Genomic DNA, 22,109 nt, shown 5'->3' on the forward strand with positions numbered 1-22,109 from the left:
TTTTAGAGACACGTTTTTATTGATTCTGTTGGTTTTCAAAGCACCTAAAATGTATAAGTCGGTAATGAGACAGTGAAAAGACTTTTTAAATGGATGTACACAGGAAAGTGCCTCTTTATGTCTCTGGTGTGCAAAGTCTGGCCTTGGGGTCACTGGCGGCCTGCAGCTTGTTTTTTATTGAGTCAAGTCTTATTACAAAAAAAGAAATGAAACATGGCCCACATGACAACATTTCAAAGGATGACAAAAGATGAAAATATAAAAGGTTATGAGATGTTAAAATATTAGCAGTTTCTCTAGTATTTCAAATTGGAAGGGGGGGGGGGGTTAAAAAAATGTTTCTGTCCCATGGGGGGGTTGTGACACAAAATAATTGAGAAGCACTGCATTACTGTAACACTGCATGGAGTCAGCCATGGCACATCTCCGACATGTTAGCGTGAAAAGAAGTTCTCCTCCCATTCCATGTGGAAGTGGTAATTTTTTTTGGCTTCTTTGTCCTTTTCTTTCTGCTTCTTTGTCTGTTTTAAACCCTTTTTTACGTCTAGAATACAGTAAATAAGTTGGATGATAACTAATTCCTGGACGGATGTACCAAGGTACCACTGTATCATAATGGTCAGGATGAAGTACAGTAAGTTCTCCTCCCATTCCGTGGGGAAGTGGTACATTTTTTGTTTCTTTGTCCTTCTTTCCCACTCCGCTTTAAACCCTTTTTTTACATTTAGTATACAGTAAATAAGTTGGAGGCTAACTAATTAGCTCGCAAGCTTGCTAATGGTTAAAGCCATGGTTGTCTCTTGTGTCCCTGCACTCTTATGTGCATGCACAACTTGTAACACAATGATAACAAGGGTGTAAAGGTGACTATAGGGGTGTTATTTCATGTCTAGAGGACTCTAAAAACAGGTTTTCTATGCGGTAACAACAAGAATATTTCATATATTAATATTGAATCCTACTTTATGGAAAGTTCTTATTTAACTTAGGTACATTTTTGGCTTCTTTGTCCTTCTTTCCCACTCTGTATTCAGCCTTTTTTTACATTTAGTATACAGTAAATAAGTTGGTAGCTAACTAATTAGCTCGCAAGCTTGCTAATTGTTAAAGCCATGGTTGTCTCTTGTGTCCCTGCACTCTTATGTGCATGCACAATGTGTAACACAATGATAACGGGAGTGTAAAGGTGACTATAGGGGTGTTATTTCATGTCTAGAGGACTCTAAAAACAGGTTTTGTATGTGGTAACAACAAGAATATTTCATATATTCATATTGAATCCTACTTTGTGGAAAGTTCTTATTTAACTTAGTTTCTGTAGTTTGGGTCACCACTTGTCATCGGGGGGGCAGTTGCGAGCCACCGGCCTACAACATGGTTATGTAGAGCAACAATTCTTCAATTCATCGTCCTTCGAGAGTTCTTTGCCGGGGGTGCCATGTTGAACTTCCAGTGACCGGTATGAGAGGGTGCTAGAGCGATAACACCAAATTTAGCACACACACTCTGCAATCACACCTGAGACCTAATTTATATTTGTACTAATTTGGAGACTCCAATTAACCTAGCATGTTTTTGGAATATGTGAGGAAACCCGGAAAAAAACCCACGCATGCACAGGGAGAACATGCAAATTCCACACAGAAATGTCCAAGCGGAGATTCCAACCCAGCTCTTCCCGATCTCCTGACTGTGTGGCCTACATGTTAACCACTCCTCCACCGTGCGGCCTAAGTAGAAGAGTGTAATATCAATACTATCAATAATATTTTAATTCTGATTAGCAAAAGGCTAATAAATAACTGGGCCACACTTGGCATATCTGGAACTACTTTTGATTGACTGTTTAATCCAGAAAAAAAGAATATCAGCTCTAGTCTTCAATTTTTCTGGATGCGGCTTATTTATGTGAAGAGACTTGCCTCTCAAGTTGATCAAAGTGGCGGGTAAGTACACATTCCATTGCTGCTGCTTATTTATACTTTATACAACAGTAACAATGTTAAAATGTTACTTGACAGATTCCATGCTGGTCACAGTTGGACCCAGGGATAGATTAATTAAAGGAGGTTCAACTCCATGAAAGAGACAGACGAAAGACCAGTGGATCCAGGACGGAGCCCTGTGGGACACCAGCTCGCACCGCTTTGGACACATATGAGGTGAGTGAGCACCCTGCTGTGGCGGATTGAGAACATGTGAACCTTTAGTGGTGTGTAGCACCTCAGTGACAGCATGGAGGGCAGTTTTTGTGTTTTGATTCTCACCCAGAAGGTCATTCAGCAAGACAGATGGTCAAACATGACCTGAACCACCTCAGGCGTACTTTGTCGTCAATTGACAAAAACGTCCCCACCATTTCATGCATTCGCAGTTGTTGTTTTCCAAGTCTCGCTGCATTTAAATGTTATTCCAGCCTCAATTTACACTTTTAGACAATTTGGCTCAAAGTCCAAACATCAAATTGGACTTCCCACGTTGAAATGCAAATAAATGGAGATTGGTACCCTTCTGCTTGTTTGTACCACATTTTTGAAAATCCAGCAGCAGAAAATCTGATGTGAGACAAAGTGAGTAATTGATACATAGAAAAATAGATACTTTATTCATTGCCAAAACAAAGTAACAAAATAATTGGACAAGGGGGAAAGCAAATTTAAAAAAATGTGCAACACAACCATCTCTTTCTATTTTTACTTGCAAAAGTATAACGTAAAGTATTTTGCCCATCATTCCCAATCCTAAATTGAAACATGAACATATATTTCTTTCCCTTTTCTGTGCATTATAGCACAAGAAAACAAGTTAATATGAGCTGGCTAACAACGGACGTCATGGGAAATACGTATTTTGTCGCTAAAAAAACTCAAAAAAACACCAACAGTGTTATATTAACATAACCGACTTATATATATATTAACCAAGCTACGGCGATATTATTATTTTAGCAGCTAACATGATAAACTATGATCCGTTGCCTCGCTAATCACTCGTCTCGGCATCATTCACAGACAGAAGAGCGGATACCAAGCTCTCAATTTTGCGACTAAGATGTCAGCATTTTTTTTAACCTGAGGACTGGAGCGCACGTCATGTGCTGGAAGATACAGCCATCCCATTGAAAGCGGATATCGTAAGTGTTGTGGCTGCTGTTGTTATTGACAGAATTAGCATAAGTATGTGTATCAGTGTGCTTCAAAAAGAAGTTTGGGTATTGTTTTAAATCATCAAAATATGGCAAGATACTACAACTATTACATGTTATCATCAGTGTACGTGTTAATGCAGGATCACAGCATGGGTATCAAACTAGAGGGTTTTTTTAGAGGGCTTCATAATCGAAATAGGTTTATCCCAATGACAGCATTGTAAGCTAGCTTGTTTTCTCGTGTTGCAATGCATAGAAACAGGAAAGAAATATGTTCATGTTTCACATAAGGATTTTGAATGATGGGACCCCCCCCCCTCCCAAAAAAAGTGCAGTTCCCCTTTAAGTGCTGTAGTTTGCTATGTAGCTGTGGGAAGTTGAGCTCCATCCACTCAGACCTCTCTTATATGGCAGCATTATTCTGATCAATACATGAGTGGCCTTGAAACAGGAGTTCAGAACATTCAGTGATCCCATTCAAATATTTGGAAAATAACAGTTCATTTAAATATAAAGGACTGGTTTGATCTAAAATGTAGTTTTCAATGCAGTTAAAGAGATTTGACTCTTCACTGGCCCTTCACTCTTCACTTCCTTTTCTCTCCTTCCAGAACCTCAAATCAATCACTTGAGCTCAAACACGTCCAAAGTGATTTTTTTTGTCCGTTTGAGATGAAATGACACTGCCCCCGAGGCTTCAGACCTTATGTTTTGCAACGCCCCCATTGTTTTTTCCATTTAGTGTGCACAAATAAGCACCCTTCAGCATCCCTCCTTGTCAACTCTGTCACACCTCCGCCTCAGTCTTCAAAAGTTAGCCAAGTTATGCATACTTTACGGCGGGGGGGTTGGGTCGTTGGGGGGGGGGGGGGGGGGGTGACAGGCATCCCACCTATTCTCCGGCTTGTCTGTCATGCCACCTTCCTACACCAGCCTCCAGCATCACACAGCAACACTAAACAACCTCGTTTAGACCTCTTTGCACATGCTCAGTGGCTTTTTCAGTCACATCTTCTGTTTGTGAATACATGTTGAAAATTCCTATCGTTTCTACTCAAACTGCAGCATGGTTTTTAGTTCTCCCGAGCAACTTTGTCAGTACGAGACACAAGATTGCTGTAGTTGTTGATCCTTTTCCACGAATCTTCTTCAGTTTTAAATCAAATCAAATCAACTTTATTTGTATAGCACTTTTCCTGCAAAGACATGCAACACAAAGTGCTTTACAGAATTAAAACAATTACCACAATTAAAAGAAAAAAACAAAGAAACAAAAGAAAGCCCCTCCTTCCCACCCTCCATACTAGACACACACACACACACACACACACACACACACACACAATCACACAATCACACACAGTAGGGAGACATGGCATGGCACTGAGGAACAAGGAAACGCCCCCTTTGGGGCCGTCCACACTGGGAGGAGCCGCAGGCCGTGCCATCGGGGGACCAGCACCCATTAAAAGGAGGAACCCCCAGCCGGCCGGGTCGAAGGGACCCAAGGATGGCACCCCCTCAGCAGACCCGACACAGCCCCCAGTGTGGAGGACCCCCCCTGAGGAAACACTGGAGTTAAAAGCTGAAGACTAAGAGCATAAAATAGGACTAAAAAGATAAAAACATAAGAAAAAGAGATTTGTTGTCCTAATGACAGTTTGAGCGATATTCAACACAAAGATAGGCGCTGCAATTGTTTCTCATTATGATATCCGAGGTCTAATTTCGCAATCAAGAGGTATGTTGTCTATCTAATCACCCACCATTTCCAGTTTGTCGTCGTTTAATGTGATTATCTTAAACACGGGCAGTTGCTGGGGGTCAATGATTTCAAGTATTTTTCTTCTGCGAGCAGGAGTGATTGGCAGACGTGGATTTGTGCATTTTGTGCAACGTGTCACATGCTAGAACATTCACACGCCGTCCGTGTACCTTCACACGTTGGGATGGCTCTGGATAAAGATAGACAGGCTCCTCATCATCAGTCTGTCAACTGTAAACTTCGTCACACATTATTTCTTCTTTTCGGACTGAAATGGAGAAGATCTCTAGCTGTACTTGAAATAATACTCTGCATCATTTTTTTATTATTTTATTTTATTCATTCATTTTCTACCGCATTTCCTCACAAGGGTCGGGGGGTGTTGGAGCCTATCCCAGCTGTCTGCGGGCGAGAGGCGGGGTACACCCTGGACTGGTGGCCAGCCAATCACAGGGCACATATAGACAAACAACCATTCACACTCACATTCATACCTATGGACAATTTGGAGTCACCAATTAACCTAGCATGTTTTTGGAATGTGGGAGGAAACCGGAGTACCCGGAGAAAACCCACGCATGCACGGGGAGAACATGCAAACTCCACACAGAGATGGCCGAGGGTGGAATTGAACCCTGGTCTCGTAGCTGTGAGGTCTGCATGCTAACCACTTGACCGCCGTGCCGCCCGATACTCTGCATCATTTCTTTTATTCATTCATTCATTCATTTTCTACCGCTTTTTCCTCACGAGGGTCGCGGGGGGTGCTGGAGCCTATCCCAGCTGTCTTTGGGCAAGAGGCGGGGTACACCCTGGACTGGTGGCCAGCCAATCACAGGGCACATATAGACAAACAACCATTCACACTCACATTCATACCTATGATTAGCCTAGCATGTTTTTGGAATGTGGGAGGAAACCGGAGTACCCGGAGAAAACCCACGCATGCTCCACACAGAGATGGCCGAGGGTGGAATCGAACCCTGGTCTCCTAGCTGTGAGGTCTGCGCACTAACCACTCGACCACCGTGTCGCCCTATTTTATTTCGATCCAAAAATGTATTTTCTCATCTCTTATTAAATTCCACTGTTTTCATTTTGACGGTGCTGCTGTTGCCGCAGTGGCCCAGTTCTTCAAGTCTCTCTCCTTCATCTGCATCTCATCAAAGAAAAACTTTCATGTGGACGCTGTGTAGAGGAAGTCTGCCTTTTCAGAAATCATACCAGGACGTTTAGATGCAAAGTGCATAGTTATGCGAACGGGGAGAGTCTTCCTTTTGGTTCTAGCTGCAGGCCAAGACGTCATGTGAACACGTGCAAGTTGCGCTTGGAGCTGATTAGGATTCATGTCAGGTTGAACTGTTGAACATTCTTTATAAAACGTTGCTGATAAATTCAACCGTCCTCTCCTCTCCACACATTTTGGAACATAGAAATAGTTATGAAGTGTGCAACCTGGATAATGAGGATGCCCCATGGGGGGTGGAGACATACCTGACCATTCCATCACCTTCAGTTTCAGCTTCCTCAGCAAGGCACTCGATCATCTTGGAGGTGTGTTTAGGCTTCTCATCACGTCGGAAAACTGCCGTGCAGCTCAGTTTCCCAAGAGAGAAGATGCTCTGCTTCACAATGTCACAGTCCATTTTGGAATTTATGTATCCTCAATGAACCGTAGCTCCCCAACGCCGGCAGCGCTCATGCAGCCCTAGACTGACGTGTGACTAGACGTGTGTTGCCAGTTATTTCAACGATAACGGATGTGTGTTGAGTGATTTTAGTAATAATAGTAATTCTATACCAGGGGTCTCAAACACGCGGCCCGTGGGCCCGATGTGGCCCGCAGGACACTAGTTTGAGGCCCCCGCCTTGATATGAAAGTTTAATAGTTATCCGCCCTATCCGTGTGGAAGTGGTAAGTTTTTGGCTTTTTTAAGTTTAATGAAAGTGTAATGTTAGTGCGTCCCGGGCAAGTTTGATATGGATGCTAAGCATCAGGTTTTCCAAAAAAAAAAAAAATGCATTTATTAAAAACAGAAAAATATACAAACTTTTTCACTGCTTTGGTTCCGATTTTCTACAATAAAAGCTCTGATAAAACATTCCACTGTTCTCTAATATCTTACTTTTTATTTTTCTACACAAAATAAGATGAAAAATAAATAAACAAATCAAGAATAAAGAAAATCAATCAATCAGTAATAAATAAATATAATAATAATAATAAAACGGCAAATAATAAAAACTTAAGAAACAAATTATTTTTTTCAGATTAAAATGAACAAAGCATTATTAGAGCCCTGTAGACATGACAAAACACGACTATAGTCACATTTATACTCTTATTTTTTATTTACAACATATTGCGCAACTGCAGGGTCTTGAGACACATGCTAACTCGCAAACTAGAGATCTAGCGATCAAGTTATTTACTTTAAACTTAAAAAAACCAAAAACTTACCACTTCCACACGGATAGGGCGGATAACTATTAAACTTTCATATCAAGGCGGGGGCCTCAAACTAGTGTCCTGCGGGCCACATTTGGCCCGCGGGCCACGTGTTTGAGACCCCTGCCTTAAAGCATTGAGGGTAATTACTGCGGTCGGGTAAAAAGTACTATACTGTACACTTTGTACAGTACAGTCAGAACAGAATGAAGTTTGAAGCGATTGCTGCAACATTCAAGTGTCTTGACAATCCCCGTTTAAGTGGTGCTTTTGTTTCCGAGGGTCTCCATCTGGTGAAGCCTCGGGAGAAGGACTTGAACCCCCTCAGTGTTCCACTCCAACTAGGATCAGATCTCCATGACCGTGTCGGACTTGGAGGCCCGCTATTAGAGAGGATGATGGTTCACAGTGGATGCGGTTGCCATGACGCCAGTGCTTGGAAGAGCAGACGTTAAGCAGACTCTTTTCTACACCTTTTTCTTTTGTACAAGTTGTGTCCTTGCCTTTTGTCCACAAGAGTTCATCATTTCTACGTCGCCCGGTTGTCGCCATAGTGAAAGATATGGAATTTTCACCCACTCCCACGGTACACAGAGGCTGAGGTGTTCTTGCAACTCTACCGATGTCATTGGTAAAATAGTCTCAGGACATTTTGTTATTGGCCTTCTTTGTTGGTACGCTGCTCTGTCGTCAAGTCTTTCCCCGTGGAACAAATGATGATGTTCTCTGGCTTTGTTTGTGCTCAACCTTGGCTGTGTCATTTAGCTCCTCTCTGGTTGTCATGCCAACGGCATATCTAAGGCTGTGGTGCCAATTCATTGGAGGGATGGGATGGTTGCTCTTCACAGACGGCCAGGTACGTGCAGTCGGTCGGTCCAGGGATGGAAGCGGGCCAGAAGTTATTGGCAAGATGTTGTGAGGAATTGTTACAACTCCACTTGAATTGTTTTTCAATTGACTCTCGTTACACACACGCCGTTTAATTTATTTAAAAAAATGCATCCATTAGTGCCGTTTAGGCCTGAAGCACATAACAAATACAAGACAAGACAATTTAGGACTGCTAATGAGACTGGAACACCTCAACACCGATGGGGAGGGGGGATAGTGGATGCTGCAGTTTCACTCAATAGAACATTCCTCTAGATCACTGGTCTCAAACATGCGGCCCGGGGGCCAAATGTGGCCCGCAGAACACTAGTTTGAGGCCCCCGCCTTGATATGAAAGTTTAATGTTAGTGCAGCCCGCTCAAGTTTGATATGGATGCTGTATGGTATCATGTACCCAGAAAAAATTATTACGTTTGATTAATGTTCATGTTAAAGGTTAAATAACTGTTAATAGTTATCCTCCCTATCCGTGTGGAAGTGGTAAGTTTTTGGCTATTTAAGTTTAAAGGAAATAACTTGAAGGCTACCGTTTAGGTCGCTAGCGCTCTAGTTTGCGAGTTAGCATGTGTCTCAAGACCCTGCAGTTGCGCAATATGTTGTAAATAAAAAAAAGTATAAATGTGACTATAGTCGTGTTTTGTCATGTCTACAGGGCTCTAATAATGCTTTGTTCATTTTAATCTGAAAAAAATAATTTGTCTACCCACCAACTATATGTGGTTTCTTAACGTTTTATTATTTGCCGTTTTATTATTATTATTATTATATTCATTTATTACTGATTGATTGATTTTCTTTATTCTTGATTTATTTATTTTTCATCTTATTTTGTGCAGAAAAATACAAATTAAGATATTTGAAAACAGTGGAATGTTTTATCAGAGCTTTTATTGTAGAAAATCGGAACCAAAGCACTGAAAAAGTTTGTATATTTTTCTGTTTTTAATAAATGCGTTTTTTGTTTTTTTTGGAAAACCTGATGCGGCCCAGCCTTGCCCAGACCCTAGCTCCAGTGGCCCCCAGGTAAATTGAGTTTGAGACCCCTGATCTAGATAATAGTTGTTTTTTTCTGACAATTTCAAGGGCCCTTGACTACGAGGCACCACAAAATTATTTTTTTGCAGGGGGGGGGTTAAAAAAAACTTTTTTTGTGTGTGGTCAAAAAGGAGTAGGAAGGAGCAGATCTTTTTTTAGAACACTAATCATCTGTCAACATTCTGTTTGCTTTGGTGCTGTTATTGTGAGAGATCTGACTTAATGATTTCGAGCCTCGTGTATTCCCAGCCCAGATGGAGCTCACACTCCTCTAGCACATCCCGGGCTAGCTGCAAGGTCGGCCTTTCTTGTATAGCACCTCAAACAGGATGCGCCCAGAGGAGACCTCCTCACCAGCTGCCCTCCCCAGCAGGAAGCGGCTGCTAAACGCACCCCCGTAATTCCATCAGCGGTCTTAAACTCTGATGTGCTGGTCCTCATCCAAATCACTTCTGTAGCTGTTGTGATGGTCCAATGGAAGCTGGACAGATGGACATCAAAGTGATGGTACTATTGTCTAAAGCAGGGGTCTCAAACTCAATTTACTTGGGGGGCCACTGGAGCTAGGGTCTGGGTGAGACTGGGCCGCATCAGGTTTTCCCAAAAAAAAAAAAAAACGCATTTATTAAAAACTAAACTAAAAATAAATAAAAACTTTGCTTTGGTTCCAATTTTCTACAAGAAAAGCTCTGATAAAACATTCCACTGTTCTCAAATATCTTCATTTTTATTTTTCTACACAAAATAAGATGGAAAATAAATAAACAAATCAAGAATAAAGAAAATCAATCAGTAATAATAATAATAATAATAATAAAATAATAATAATAAAAGGGCAAATAATAAAAACTTAAGAAACCACATATAGTTGGTGGGTAGACAAATTATGTTTTTCAGATTAAAATGAACAAAGCATTATTAGAGCCCTGTAGACATGACAAAACACGACTATAGTCACATTTATGTATACTCTTTTTATTTACAACATATTGCGCAACTGCAGGGTTTTGAGACACATGCTAACTCGCAAACTAGAGAGCTAGCGACCTAAACGGTAGCCTTCAAGTTATTTCCTTTAAACTTAAATAGCCAAAAACTTACCACTTCCACACGGATAGGGAGGATACCTATTAACAGTTATTTAACCTTTAACATGAACATTAATCAAACGTAATCATTTTTTCTGGGTACATGATACCATATAGCATCCAAATCAAACTTGCGCGGGCCGCACTAACATTAAACTTTCATATCAAGGCAGGGGCCTCAAACTAGTGTCCTGCAGGCCACATTTGGCCCGTGGGCCGTGTGTTTGAGACCCCTGGTCTAAAGCAACACCAGATGCATTCACTTTGACTAGCCAGGTTGTGGAACCTTTTAACTCGTAATCATGCATCCATCCATCCATCCATTTTCCTCCGCTTATACGGGTCCGGGTCGCGGGGGCAGCAGTCTCAGTAGGGAAGCCCAGACTTCCTGGTCCCCGGCCACCTCCTCCAACTCCACCGGGAGGACACCAAGGCGTTCCTAGGCCAGCTGTGAGACATAATCCCTCCAGCGTGTCCTAGGTGTACCCCGGAACACCTCACCAGGGAGGCGTCCGGGAGGTATCCTGACTAGATGAAGTTTTTTTAGGCGGCAGTGGGGGTTCAACTATAACTGATGCAGTCGTCCTAAATTGGTGCCTGCGGCCCACAATGCATTGTACGTTCACGTGCAAGTATCGCAAAATTTCATCTTGTGTGCCAAGATGGCGGTGTAAACAAACTGGACTGTATTTTGGACAGAAATACAACAAAATGTTGGTTGTTAACCAGGGCGGACTTTAACCAAGGTACCACTGTAATAAGATGCGACAACAAAACTCGACTTACCTCACAGGGTAGAGATGGAACTCGAGGGCCACCAGAAGTAGTATTGATTCAATACAAGTTAAAATAATATTAACTAACTGCTAGCGTATTAAATGATGTAAATGATTGTAAACAAACTGGACTGTATTTTGGACGACCAAAAATGTTGGTTGTTAATCAGGGCGGACTTTAACCAAGGTACCACTGTAATATGATGCAACAACAAAACTGTGTTAAATGATTGATTCAATTCAAGTTAAAATAATATTCTAACTGCTAACGTATTAAATGGTGTTTTGACAGTTGACAACACCGTATGGTTGAGGTTGTTCCGGTTTATATTGCTTGTCTGACTAGCTGTCTTCCGGAATGATCTTCTGGATGAGAATCAAACATGAAAATCGTCTCACTGAGGTGCTGCACACCACCGAAGCTTCACATGTTCTCATCCCGCCACGATTGTATGCTCACTCACATCGTACATGTCCAAATCCTTTTTGAGGTGGTGTCCCTCAAGGCTCCGTCCTGGATCCACTGGTCTTCTGTCTCTTTCGTATAGCAGAACCTCCAGAAGAATAGAAAATTCCCCTCAAAATTGCAGCTATATAATATGTTAACAGCAGTTTTTGAAAGCTGATGTCTTTTGTCTGCAAGTAAGCTTTGAACATTTTAATGAGCTAACACCGTTCTTATGTTATCACATCTTTTGCAAAGGCTTTTCATTTAAATACAGCTTGCAAGTGAAGGCCACAACGCGAGGTGAGGCATTCAAGTAACACAGCGTACTAAATCTATTCACGATGTGTGCAAGGATGAACACGATGAATATGTTGCAAGCCACACATGTTGAGAGGAGATGGCGTGTGTTAAAAATGGAAAACAAGATGTCTTCTCTTGCGATAGCGAGGGTAGGAAAGCAGCCGTGAATGAGAGACGCAGTATGGAAATTGCCTGTCCTCGAAGATGGCAGGCCATGTTCTCATTTGGAGGAACGCAGGGATGAATGAGCTGCTCTGGAGTGAACTGAAGTCTATGCTGACCCACAAGTCCCCCATTTTAATCAGAAGCAACGTCCATTGGTTGCCAGAATGAAAATTATTGAAATATTAAGATAGAAAAGTTGGTATGTCATGATGAAAAATAGGAGTACAATAAAGATGAAATATAAAAAAAATACATTTTTCAAGACATAATATGATAACAAATAACCAAAACAATCAATAAAATAAAAATTTTGGAATATTAGGTGGGGAAAAATTTAATGTTACAATAATTAAGTCAAAGCATTATGGGAATGAATTATGAGAAGAAAATTTGCAAGTTGAAATAGTTGGAAAAATTAAAATAAAACAGCAAAAATGAAAAAATCTGTAATTTTGTAAGAAGGTTGGGGGGTGGAAGTTGTAATATTACATAATAAATAATAAATCAAAAATATTATGGAAACAGTCATAATATGAGAAGTACATTTACAAGGATTATTAACAAGAAAGTTGAAATATTTGGAAATTAAAAAAAAAACTGGGCGGCAAGGCGGTCGTGTGGTTAGCGCGCAGACTTCACAGCTAGGAGACCAGGGTTCAATTCCATCCTCGGCCATCTCTGTGTGGAAGTTGCATGTTCTCCCCGTGCATGCGTGGGTTTTCTCCGGGTACTCCGGTTTCCTCCCACATTCCAAAAACATGCTAGGTTAATTGGTGACTCCAAATTGTCCATAGGTATGAATGTGAGTGTGAATGGTTGTTTGTCTATATGTGCCCTGTGATTGGCTGGCCACCAGTCCAGGGTGTACCCCACCTCTCGCCCGAAGACAGCTGGGATAGGCTCCAGCACCCCCCGCGACCCTCGTGAGGAAAAGCGGTAGAAAATGAATGAATTAATGAAAAAAAAAACTGCAAAAATAAGGAAACAAGACTGAAGTCCAAACGAATCATACCTTTTTATCTTTTTTTTTTTTTACCATTTTATACAATTTTTTCCACCTACGTATATCAACAAAGCTAAACTTGAGTATTTCCTTCTTAGAAGTGATACCTTCTTAGCATATCTGCATGTGTTACTTTAAGCCTAAGTCAAAGCTGGTCTGTGTGCAAAAAAAACCCAGAGGGGCTGCTCCTAACCAAATTGTAGTAATACAAGTAGAATCAGTGATTTTTAGTGCAAAATAACACAACAGAATGCTTTATAAGGCAGCACTTGTACCATTACACCACCAGGGACTAACAAGAGAGTCTGGTGAATGTGCAACCAACTGTGAGATTAGTCTTTTCTATCCTGACTCGGGTTGACTCGGTGCTCTTTGCCTTACCTCGGGATCAGCAAGACGGAAAGGATCCTTTGCGCATTTGCACTGAATGCGCCCCCTATGTTCTGCGTGTATGCATAAGTGCACGGATGGATGGACGGTGGATCAAATTAAACCTATGGTCAAAACTGCATATTATTACAAGTTGATTAAGCTGCAGCATGAAGCAGTGGATGGGCTGCTCCAGTACTGCCAAACACTTCCTGTTGTGTGTTAATGGAGGCGCCGCACAGAAACACATTTATCAGCGGTTCACCAAAATAGATGAGAAAGTAACATGTGGAAAATGAGTTGCTCCTGCACCTGCTTAAAAGCGCATGTGACCTATTTTCAGGCAAATTTGTCTCGTGCACAGACCTTGTGAAAACCTTAATCATGGGTTTAGCCTATTTAGGAATAACGTAAGCAAACCCTCAAGATGCAGATCAGGGGAATGCCAATAAGGATAAAGATTCATGTAAACTAATAGAGGCTTTCAATGGGATGTTTTAGAAGTCAGGGCATGCTTTCAAGCTTCGGCAAGCTGAAGAATTGATGCAGTGGAACAACTGTGGGCCTCATTGGGCATAATGTGAAGCCACAGGCAAGGAAGGAAGCACTTTATGTCATAGAGCAACCTGTTCCACCTCTGGATTACATTCCACTAATGTTTACTTTTCCTTTTTCTTTTTTTTTTTTGACACCAAACAGCGATGCAACATTACATAGAAGCGTGTGTTTAATGCTAAACTGACTGCATTGCCCCCCCCCCCCCCCCCCCCAACTGATCCATGGAAGTGAGTCAGCGGAGGACAAAATGTTATGTAGCGCAGCTGAAAGCCAGATGGCCCGAAGCTTTGCCTGAGCCACCACTCATTGCTCACTAACAGGTTAGCATGCCAACCAAATCGGTGAAAACTGTCACAACATTCAAACTGCTCCGTGTGCCCAAATATGCCATCAAAAAAAATATTCAACTTTTCATTTGGAGAGGATACAGTACCAGACGGAAAATACTGTATACTAAAGTAGCGTATAGGGAAAAGTCGCCTAGAGAGAACCTGTTTAGAACCTTCTAATTAAGTTTTTTTTTCATTATTAGAAGCCCTCTAGACTTGAAATAAACCCCCCATGGTCTCCTTTACACTCGTATTACCCAATATAGTAGACATAATAACGGAAAATAAACCATTAAGACATAAATAATGCTAGTGTATGTTGCTATAAACGTGTTCTGGTGCTAGAATGGGAGGAGTGGCTGACATTGGGGGTTCATAGTTGGCTGCAACAATAGCTTGTGTTGTAATTATGTAATAAAAACACCATTACTGGTACCTAGTGACCAGTGAGGAATACTACATATCATCACAACGTCTTTCAATGACATATTTATTATATTTCATATAGCCATTTTATGCTTCAAAGCCTTGATTGAGGCAAAAAAAAAATGCAGAAAGTTTGCTTAAATATACATATTTGTTGACTTCATGCTCATTTTCCGCCCTTTGTATTGGGTTGTGTACTCCTATAGAGCAGCTACACACAATAACCCGCACAGAAAGCTTTCTAGATCTTTAAGAGTCTGCACTTAATTCCAGCTGTATTTGCTTGGATTTCCATGAAGGTCTGTTTTCATTTATTCCACCCACACTCACCTCGCTGTGATTGGTCCCATTCGGTGTGTATACGGGCACGCCCATAAAAAGAAATCAGACTCACTGTGATGTCACAGTGAGCTTGTGTTAGAAAAAAAGTCTCTGAAACGAGCATTCAGAGACATCCCAAACTTCTTTCAGTGTTCACTTCCAAATACACAAACCTCATTATCTGTAACTTCGGCAACGTTCCCTTCTAGTCTTCCCCCACATCAGAATGCAAATGGTAGATTCCTAACAGCTTGATACCTACCATTAATATCCATGAAGCAGTTACCATTCTGCTAACTTTAAAAAAATAGGATATAATAATAATAGTAATAGGGATGCACGGCGGTTGAGTGGTTAGCGTGCAGCTCACAGCTAGGAGACTCGAGTTCAATTCCACCCTCGGCCATCTCTGTGTGGAGTTTGCATGTTCTCCCCATGCATGCATGTGTTTTCTCTGGTTTCCTCCCACATTCCAAAAACATGCTAGGTTCATTGGCAACTCCAAATTGTCCATAGGTATGAATGTGAGTGTGAATGGTTGTTTGTCTATATGTGCCCTGTGATTGGCTGGCCACCGAAGACAGCTTGGATAGGTTCCAACACAGAAAAGGAATGAATAATAGTAATGGATTTTTCTTTTATGGGGGGAGTGAATCAGCAACTTCCTTACATGGCACCCAGGACAGTTTATATCAGACTTCCAAGACCTTGGTGGAGGTCATTGTAGTTACTATCTAGCGTAGGGGTGTTGATGAAAGCAGTGACCCCAAACACATGTTAATAAAAATAAAAAAGATCATTATAATGGGAGTTGAACGTCATCATCTGGATCTCCACAACTGACTGCACATGATTGACAACAAGCATCACAAATAACTAAGTGGCTGAGAAATTGTTCCCACTGGGACTCTTCTTGTCCATCAAAAGGGTTGTGAATATTTACACAGGTACATGTGGGAATGTAAACATGTAATATTTCATTGTATGAACGAAACCCTTTTCAGGACTGTACCAAACAGTACCAACAGTGTTTGCCATGGGATGTGTACAAATTCAATGCACGTGTCCTGTAGCATCATGTCATGAAATAAACAGCAGACAAAGTCGGTCTAGACGTTAAAAGTAGTTCATGTGGGGTTGCCATGGCGATGACATTCTCCCTATTACAACCACGTGCGCAATGAAAATATTGTTAAAGCTGACATTTTATTGTCAATTCACACAGATTGATGTTTTAAATTGGTGGACAAGCCAGGACAATTACACGTTTAATGCTGAGTAGTTGTTTATTGCGCACCAAAATGGCAGATTGAAGGTAAGGGACATTTCACAACTACAGTGGGAGCCCTTGAGCAAGAAAACTATTACTGATGGTGGCTTTTACAGACTTATTATTATCATTACTGTATTATTATTATTTATACCCTTTTTGCTGTGGATGATGTGTTTCCATCCTCATAGATGGGCACCAGTGATGGCAAATTAAAATTTTCATGCAAGATGGTGGTCCTGTTGTTTTTGATTGGCTTTGGGTTGGTTAAAGGAGCAAGTCTACTCCACCAAACCAACAAATTTGGAAGAACTTGAAGGGCGAATGTGAGACGTTATGGCTTCCATCCCACAAGAGGTCCTTGTGAAATCAGTTGATGTGGTTGCTAAGCAGCTTCAGATATGCTGTACTATAGCATACTAGGCGACTAGAGGACTCTAATAATGTTAAAAATCATATTTACATGGTCAAGAACAGTGGTCTGACTACGTAAATATTCATTTTCTACCGATTATCCTCATGGGGGTGCTGGAGCCTATCCCAGCTGACTACGGGCGAGAGGCAGAGCGGGGTACACCCTGGACTGGTGGCCAGCCAATCACAGGGCACATATAGACAAACAACCATTCACACTCACATTCATACCTATGGACAATTTGGAGTCGCCAATTAACCTAGCATGTTTTTGGAATGTGGGAGGAAACCGGAGTACCCGGAGAAAACCCACTCATGCACGGGGAGAACATGCAAACTCCACACAGAGATGGCCGAGGGTGGAATTGAAATCGAGTCTCCGAGCTGTGAGGCCTGCGTGCTAACCACTCCACCGCTATGCAGCCCACTCTGTAAATATTCCATTCATAAATAAGAAACCCTGCGTCTTGGAAATTCACTTATCTCAGGTCCAGACGGTCAGGGTGTCAAGAACGGATTAATTGGATTTACATGATTTTCCATGGGAACATTTGCTTTGGTTACAGTCTGTTTTGGTTTGAGTCGAACCTTCTGCAATGGATTAATGATGTTAACCAAGGCACCACTGTATATTAATATTAACACCCGGGAGTCTGCATTACAGCAGGGATAGGCTCCAGCACCCCCCACGATGTATGGATTTTCAATTATTTCTAATGGGGAAAATTATTAGAAGAAGATTTGTGTTTGACTTTGGAGGTTCCACTGTCATAATCTCAACGGATTCTCATCCTGAAGGTCAACCTCAGCCATGTCTCCTTAGAGTTTGCATCGCCGATTCAGCCTTTGTGTCACAAAAGATGTCAAATATTTACCAAATGAATATATATGGAAATTAGATGCAGCTGATAAAGGTTAATTGGTGGGTTTTGCTGGTGTGTGTGTGTGTGTGTGTGTGTGTGAGGAAAAACTTGAACTTATTCAAACACAGCTTGGCAAGAGTTTGAATCTCTGGTGTTCCCCCCCAAAAAAACGCATGTTGGGCTAACTCGGTGCTTCTTGGAAGCATACTGACTGATTTTGCATGCTGAGTAGGACAGATTCATATACTGTATGTTGGCAGGTCTGCACTGATATTAAAAGTCCTCCCTGCCTGTCATGGCACGTCTGTGACCCTAATGAGGAGTCAAATGACTCAACAGCGTGCATGCTGGTGAATTACTGGTAGAGCCGTTAATTATTCAGCTAAACAACACCGAATGTTAAGTAGCAATGCTTACACCCTTTAAAGAAGAACTTCCTGCAAAATAACACAAACTGTGCTGTGATTATTTATTTTTTATGTTTTGTTCTGGCTTGATGCGTCTTTGTCTGAGCTTGGTTGTCTGCAAAGGAAGTGGGGAGCTTTGGGAATTCAAATGATATCTTTGTGCGTGTCCATCTTTGTGCGTGTCCATCTTTGTGCAACATGTGCACGGTGACAGCATTGTGAAAAGTGGATGCGGTAGTCACGTGACGTGGCTTAGAGGGAACGACGCCTTATAAAAGTGAGAGGACTGTGGAGAGAGAGAGGGTGTGTGTGTGTGTGTGAGTGTGAGTGAGTGTGTGTATAGAGGGAGTAACCAGCGAGCGTCTGGACTGGAGCTCACATCCTCAACGGGAGCAGCGAGAGCACTTACTTCCACACATAAAAAAAAAAAACTTCAATTTTTTTTCTGCAGAATTCCAAAAAATGGCTGCAAAGGCTTGTTTTTATTAAACCACATTTATTTTTTTTACATTTTTTTTACAAGTGCATTGGAGACTGGATGTTGCACTTCTGACTTGGATTAACGCACGGAGATAAAAGGGCGGTTCTGCGCGCTTGAGGGAATTATGTAAGGTAAAAACACACACAATTTAATCATTATTTACAGTTTTATTTTAATTCACACATCTTGTCACTAAAGTACACTATTTTCAGTTATGCATACATATCAATGAGCATTTTCAGTGGGTTTTAAATGTGGTTTTGCTGTGGAAAGTGCATGCATGGTGCAAGGTTTACATTCACTGTCAAGCTGGGGAGATTTTTAACACATGTAAAACTTGCAATTGTACAAAAAATGAATTTAAAGGTTGTCAATTGGGTTTAATTGAAAATGCACCGGGCGGCACGGCGGTTTGGTGGTTAGTGCGCAGACCTCACAGCTAGGAGACCAGGGTTCAATTCCACCCTCGGCCATCTCTGTGTGGAGTTTTCATGTTCTCCCCGTGCATACATGGGTTTTCTCCGGGTACTCCGGTTTCCTCCCACATTCCAAAAACATGCTAGGTTAATTGGCCACTCCAAATTGTCCATAGGTATGAATGTGAGTGTGAATGGTTGTTTGTCTATATGTGCCCTGTGATTGGCTGGCACCAATCCAGGGTGTACCCCACCTCTCGCCCAAAGACAGCTGGGATAGGCTCCAGCACCCCCGCGACCCTTGTGAGGAAAAGCGGTAGAAAATGAATGAATGAATGAAAATGCACCAACCGGCCACAACATTAGGTACACCTAATGAGAACCAAAGTAAGACAATAATGTCATAATTGCGGTGAGCTATCAGGATGCAAACTATGACCACAATAACATCTGAGTGTTTTTTTTTTTGTTGTTGCTGCGCTACTGTGAATCAACAATTTTCATGTTGTTATTTTTTGCCCGACATGTCTTGAGATGTGTGTCGTCCGTTGCCAGGTTGCTGTAAGCTTTGAGCGCCTCTCCTTCACACGCAGCCATGAAGTCCGTGCTGGACGCGGTGGCAGACACCACCTTCCGGACTATCACATCTGGTTTACAATATCTGGGCTCCAACGACGCCAACTACGACGAGCCCGTCAGCGATGTAGACTTCAAGGGTGCCTTCTCTTTGCAGAAGCCCCTGTCCGCCTTCCGCAGCAACTCCTTCCCCGATAGACTCCCCCCGGATGAGGAACTGATCCTCAGAGGGGCACCCTTCTACCCCACCAACGCCACGGAGCTCTTGTCCAATCGGAGCACGTTCCGAGATGAGAGCAGCAACATCCAATGCGGGGAGAACTTCATGGACATGGAGTGCTTCATGATTCTGACGCCCAGCCAGCAGCTGGCCGTGGCTGTCATGTCTCTGACCCTGGGGACCTTCACGGTGCTGGAGAACCTGGTGGTGCTTTGCGTGATCCTGCAGTCGCGCACGCTCCGCTGCAGGCCCTCCTACCACTTCATCGGCAGTCTGGCCGTGGCCGACCTGCTGGGGAGCGTCATCTTCGTGTACAGTTTTCTGGACTTCCACGTGTTCCACAGAAAGGACAGTCCTAATGTTTTTCTCTTCAAGCTGGGCGGAGTCACCGCGTCGTTCACCGCCTCCGTGGGCAGCCTCTTCCTCACTGCCATCGACCGCTACATCTCCATCCACCGACCTCTGGCCTACAGGCGTATTGTGACTCGAACCAAGGCGGTCATCGCCTTTTGCATGATGTGGACCATCTCCATCGTCATCGCCGTGCTACCTCTGCTGGGCTGGAACTGTAAACGTCTCAAGTCGGTATGCTCGGACATCTTCCCCTTGATCGATGAGAACTACTTGCTCTTCTGGATCGGGGTGACCACTGTGCTGGTTCTTTTCATCATCTACGCCTACATCTACATCCTGTGGAAAGCGCACCACCATGCCGTGCGAATGCTGAGCCGCACCTCCCAGAAGAGCCTGGTGGTGTACTCTGCAGATGGCACCAAAGTGCAGACCACACGCCCCGAGCAGGCCCGCATGGACATCCGCCTGGCTAAGACCCTGGTGCTTATCCTGGTGGTGCTGGTCATCTGCTGGGGCCCAGTGCTGGCCATCATGCTCTACGACCTCTTCTGGAAGATGGACGACGACATCAAGACGGTGTTTGCGTTCTGCAGCATGCTCTGCCTCCTCAACTCCACCGTCAACCCCATCATCTATGCCTTGAGGAGCAAGGACCTGCGACACGCCTTCATCAGCTCGTGCCACGCCTGCAGGGGCAGCGCCCAGCAGCTGGACAACAGCCTCGAGTCGGACTGCCAGAACAGAAACATCTCAGCCAACAGGGCGGCGGAGAGCTGCGTGAAGACCACTGTGAAAATAGCCAAAGTGACGATGTCCGTGTCCACTGAGACTTCTGCGGAAGCCGTCTAGCTGTCACCTCACTGGGTGCAAAAATCTCATCTTTTTTTGTTTTTTTTTCTTTTAAAACATAATAAACCTGATTTAAAATGTTCCACATGCAGGAAAAAGTGACATTTTGAGTTATTCTACATTAGCGTGTGAGCACAGAGTGTGCCAAAGTGCCAAACTGGTATTACAAGGTCATAGGCGGGACTCATCACATGGAAGAAATGTGCGGTTAGTGAATGCATTTTATATTTTTGTACTGTGAATTCAGGTTTTGAAAAAATCTTCACGTTGGGGACAAGGGGCTACAAACAATTGTTCTACTGTGTCATTTGCACCATGAATACTCTCTCTCTCTCTCTATCTCTCTATCTCTCTCTCACTCTATCTTCCTCCGTGTATATTATTGTTTATTTCCTACACCGCTTATTAGAACAGGTCACTTTTCTACTTCTTTCGCTTGGAGAGTGGCAAATGTGTGTGAAATGAGTGGTGATTCATGTCGAGACAACACAAGACGTAAGTACATGCTTTGCAGTAAAAAAAAAAAAAAATCAAATGGTGATTACCAATCTTTTCTAAGTGTATCCATTTGTTTACTTGCTAGCTGTTAGAGAGTGTAAACTAACATCATCAACTGTACAGTGTTATTTGAAAAAAAATCTAATCAGGGATGGGCATTTGATTAAATTACCTTGATTTAGTCCCTTGATCAATTTTAAGAAATATTTTTAACAGGGGACTCTGAACTCAGCGTTAGCTTCTTTTGTTGACTCAACAGCGCCTCTGCTGGCTACAGCCAAACGGTGCATTCCCTTTGCCTCCCATGTTGTAATGCCCATCCCTGGTTGAAATCCAAACTCGTCAGCTATATTTGAAAGCCTTTCATAAAACAACGAATTAAGACACAGCGTGCTGGCCACTACTGTGCAGAGAAAAAAATATATGAAGTGGCTTCAAAATGTGTGCTTTTACTAGATTGTATGTAAGTAATGTTACCTTGTGGCTTAGTGATAATATTTCCAACCCAAAGCCTTTAATTAATCATTGCAGTGAGTCGTTTTAGTGCTACTGTTGCAGGCAGGGTGTCGTTTTTTTTTGTTTTTTTTTGTGGCGAAAAATATTTTTAAAAAGCCCACCCATGCACAGACCTATAGTGAAGTACTCTTAGCGTAATAAAAAAAATAACCTGTTCATTTTTAACTGTCAGAA

The 22,109-nt window shown here is 42.4% G+C and overlaps 1 protein-coding gene across 3 annotated transcripts; it reads left to right on the forward strand.

The window, feature by feature from the left end:
* Nucleotides 1-388: 388 nt before the first annotated feature.
* cnr1 (cannabinoid receptor 1) lies at nt 389-22,030 on the forward strand. 3 transcript variants are annotated; one of them, XM_058057521.1, is made up of 2 exons: nt 389-2,162; nt 19,478-22,030. In XM_058057521.1, the coding sequence occupies exon 2, from the start codon at nt 19,518-19,520 to the stop codon at nt 20,919-20,921; it is 1,404 nt and encodes a 467-aa protein (XP_057913504.1). In that variant the 5' UTR covers nt 389-2,162; nt 19,478-19,517; the 3' UTR covers nt 20,922-22,030. The 3 variants fall into 3 exon arrangements, with proteins under 3 accessions (XP_057913504.1, XP_057913501.1, XP_057913503.1); XM_058057518.1 differs by lacking the exon at nt 389-2,162 and adding an exon at nt 17,215-18,637; XM_058057520.1 differs by lacking the exon at nt 389-2,162 and adding an exon at nt 17,215-18,632.
* Nucleotides 22,031-22,109: the final 79 nt, after the last annotated feature.

Source organism: Doryrhamphus excisus, chromosome 19, assembly GCF_030265055.1.
Source record: "Doryrhamphus excisus isolate RoL2022-K1 chromosome 19, RoL_Dexc_1.0, whole genome shotgun sequence".
NCBI classification, from domain to species: Eukaryota; Metazoa; Chordata; class Actinopteri; order Syngnathiformes; family Syngnathidae; genus Doryrhamphus; species Doryrhamphus excisus.

Coding starts and splice junctions, on each gene's coding strand:
- cnr1 (XM_058057521.1), top strand. CDS start 19,518: ATGAAGTCCGTGCTGGACGCGGTGGCAGACACCACCTTCCGGACTATC.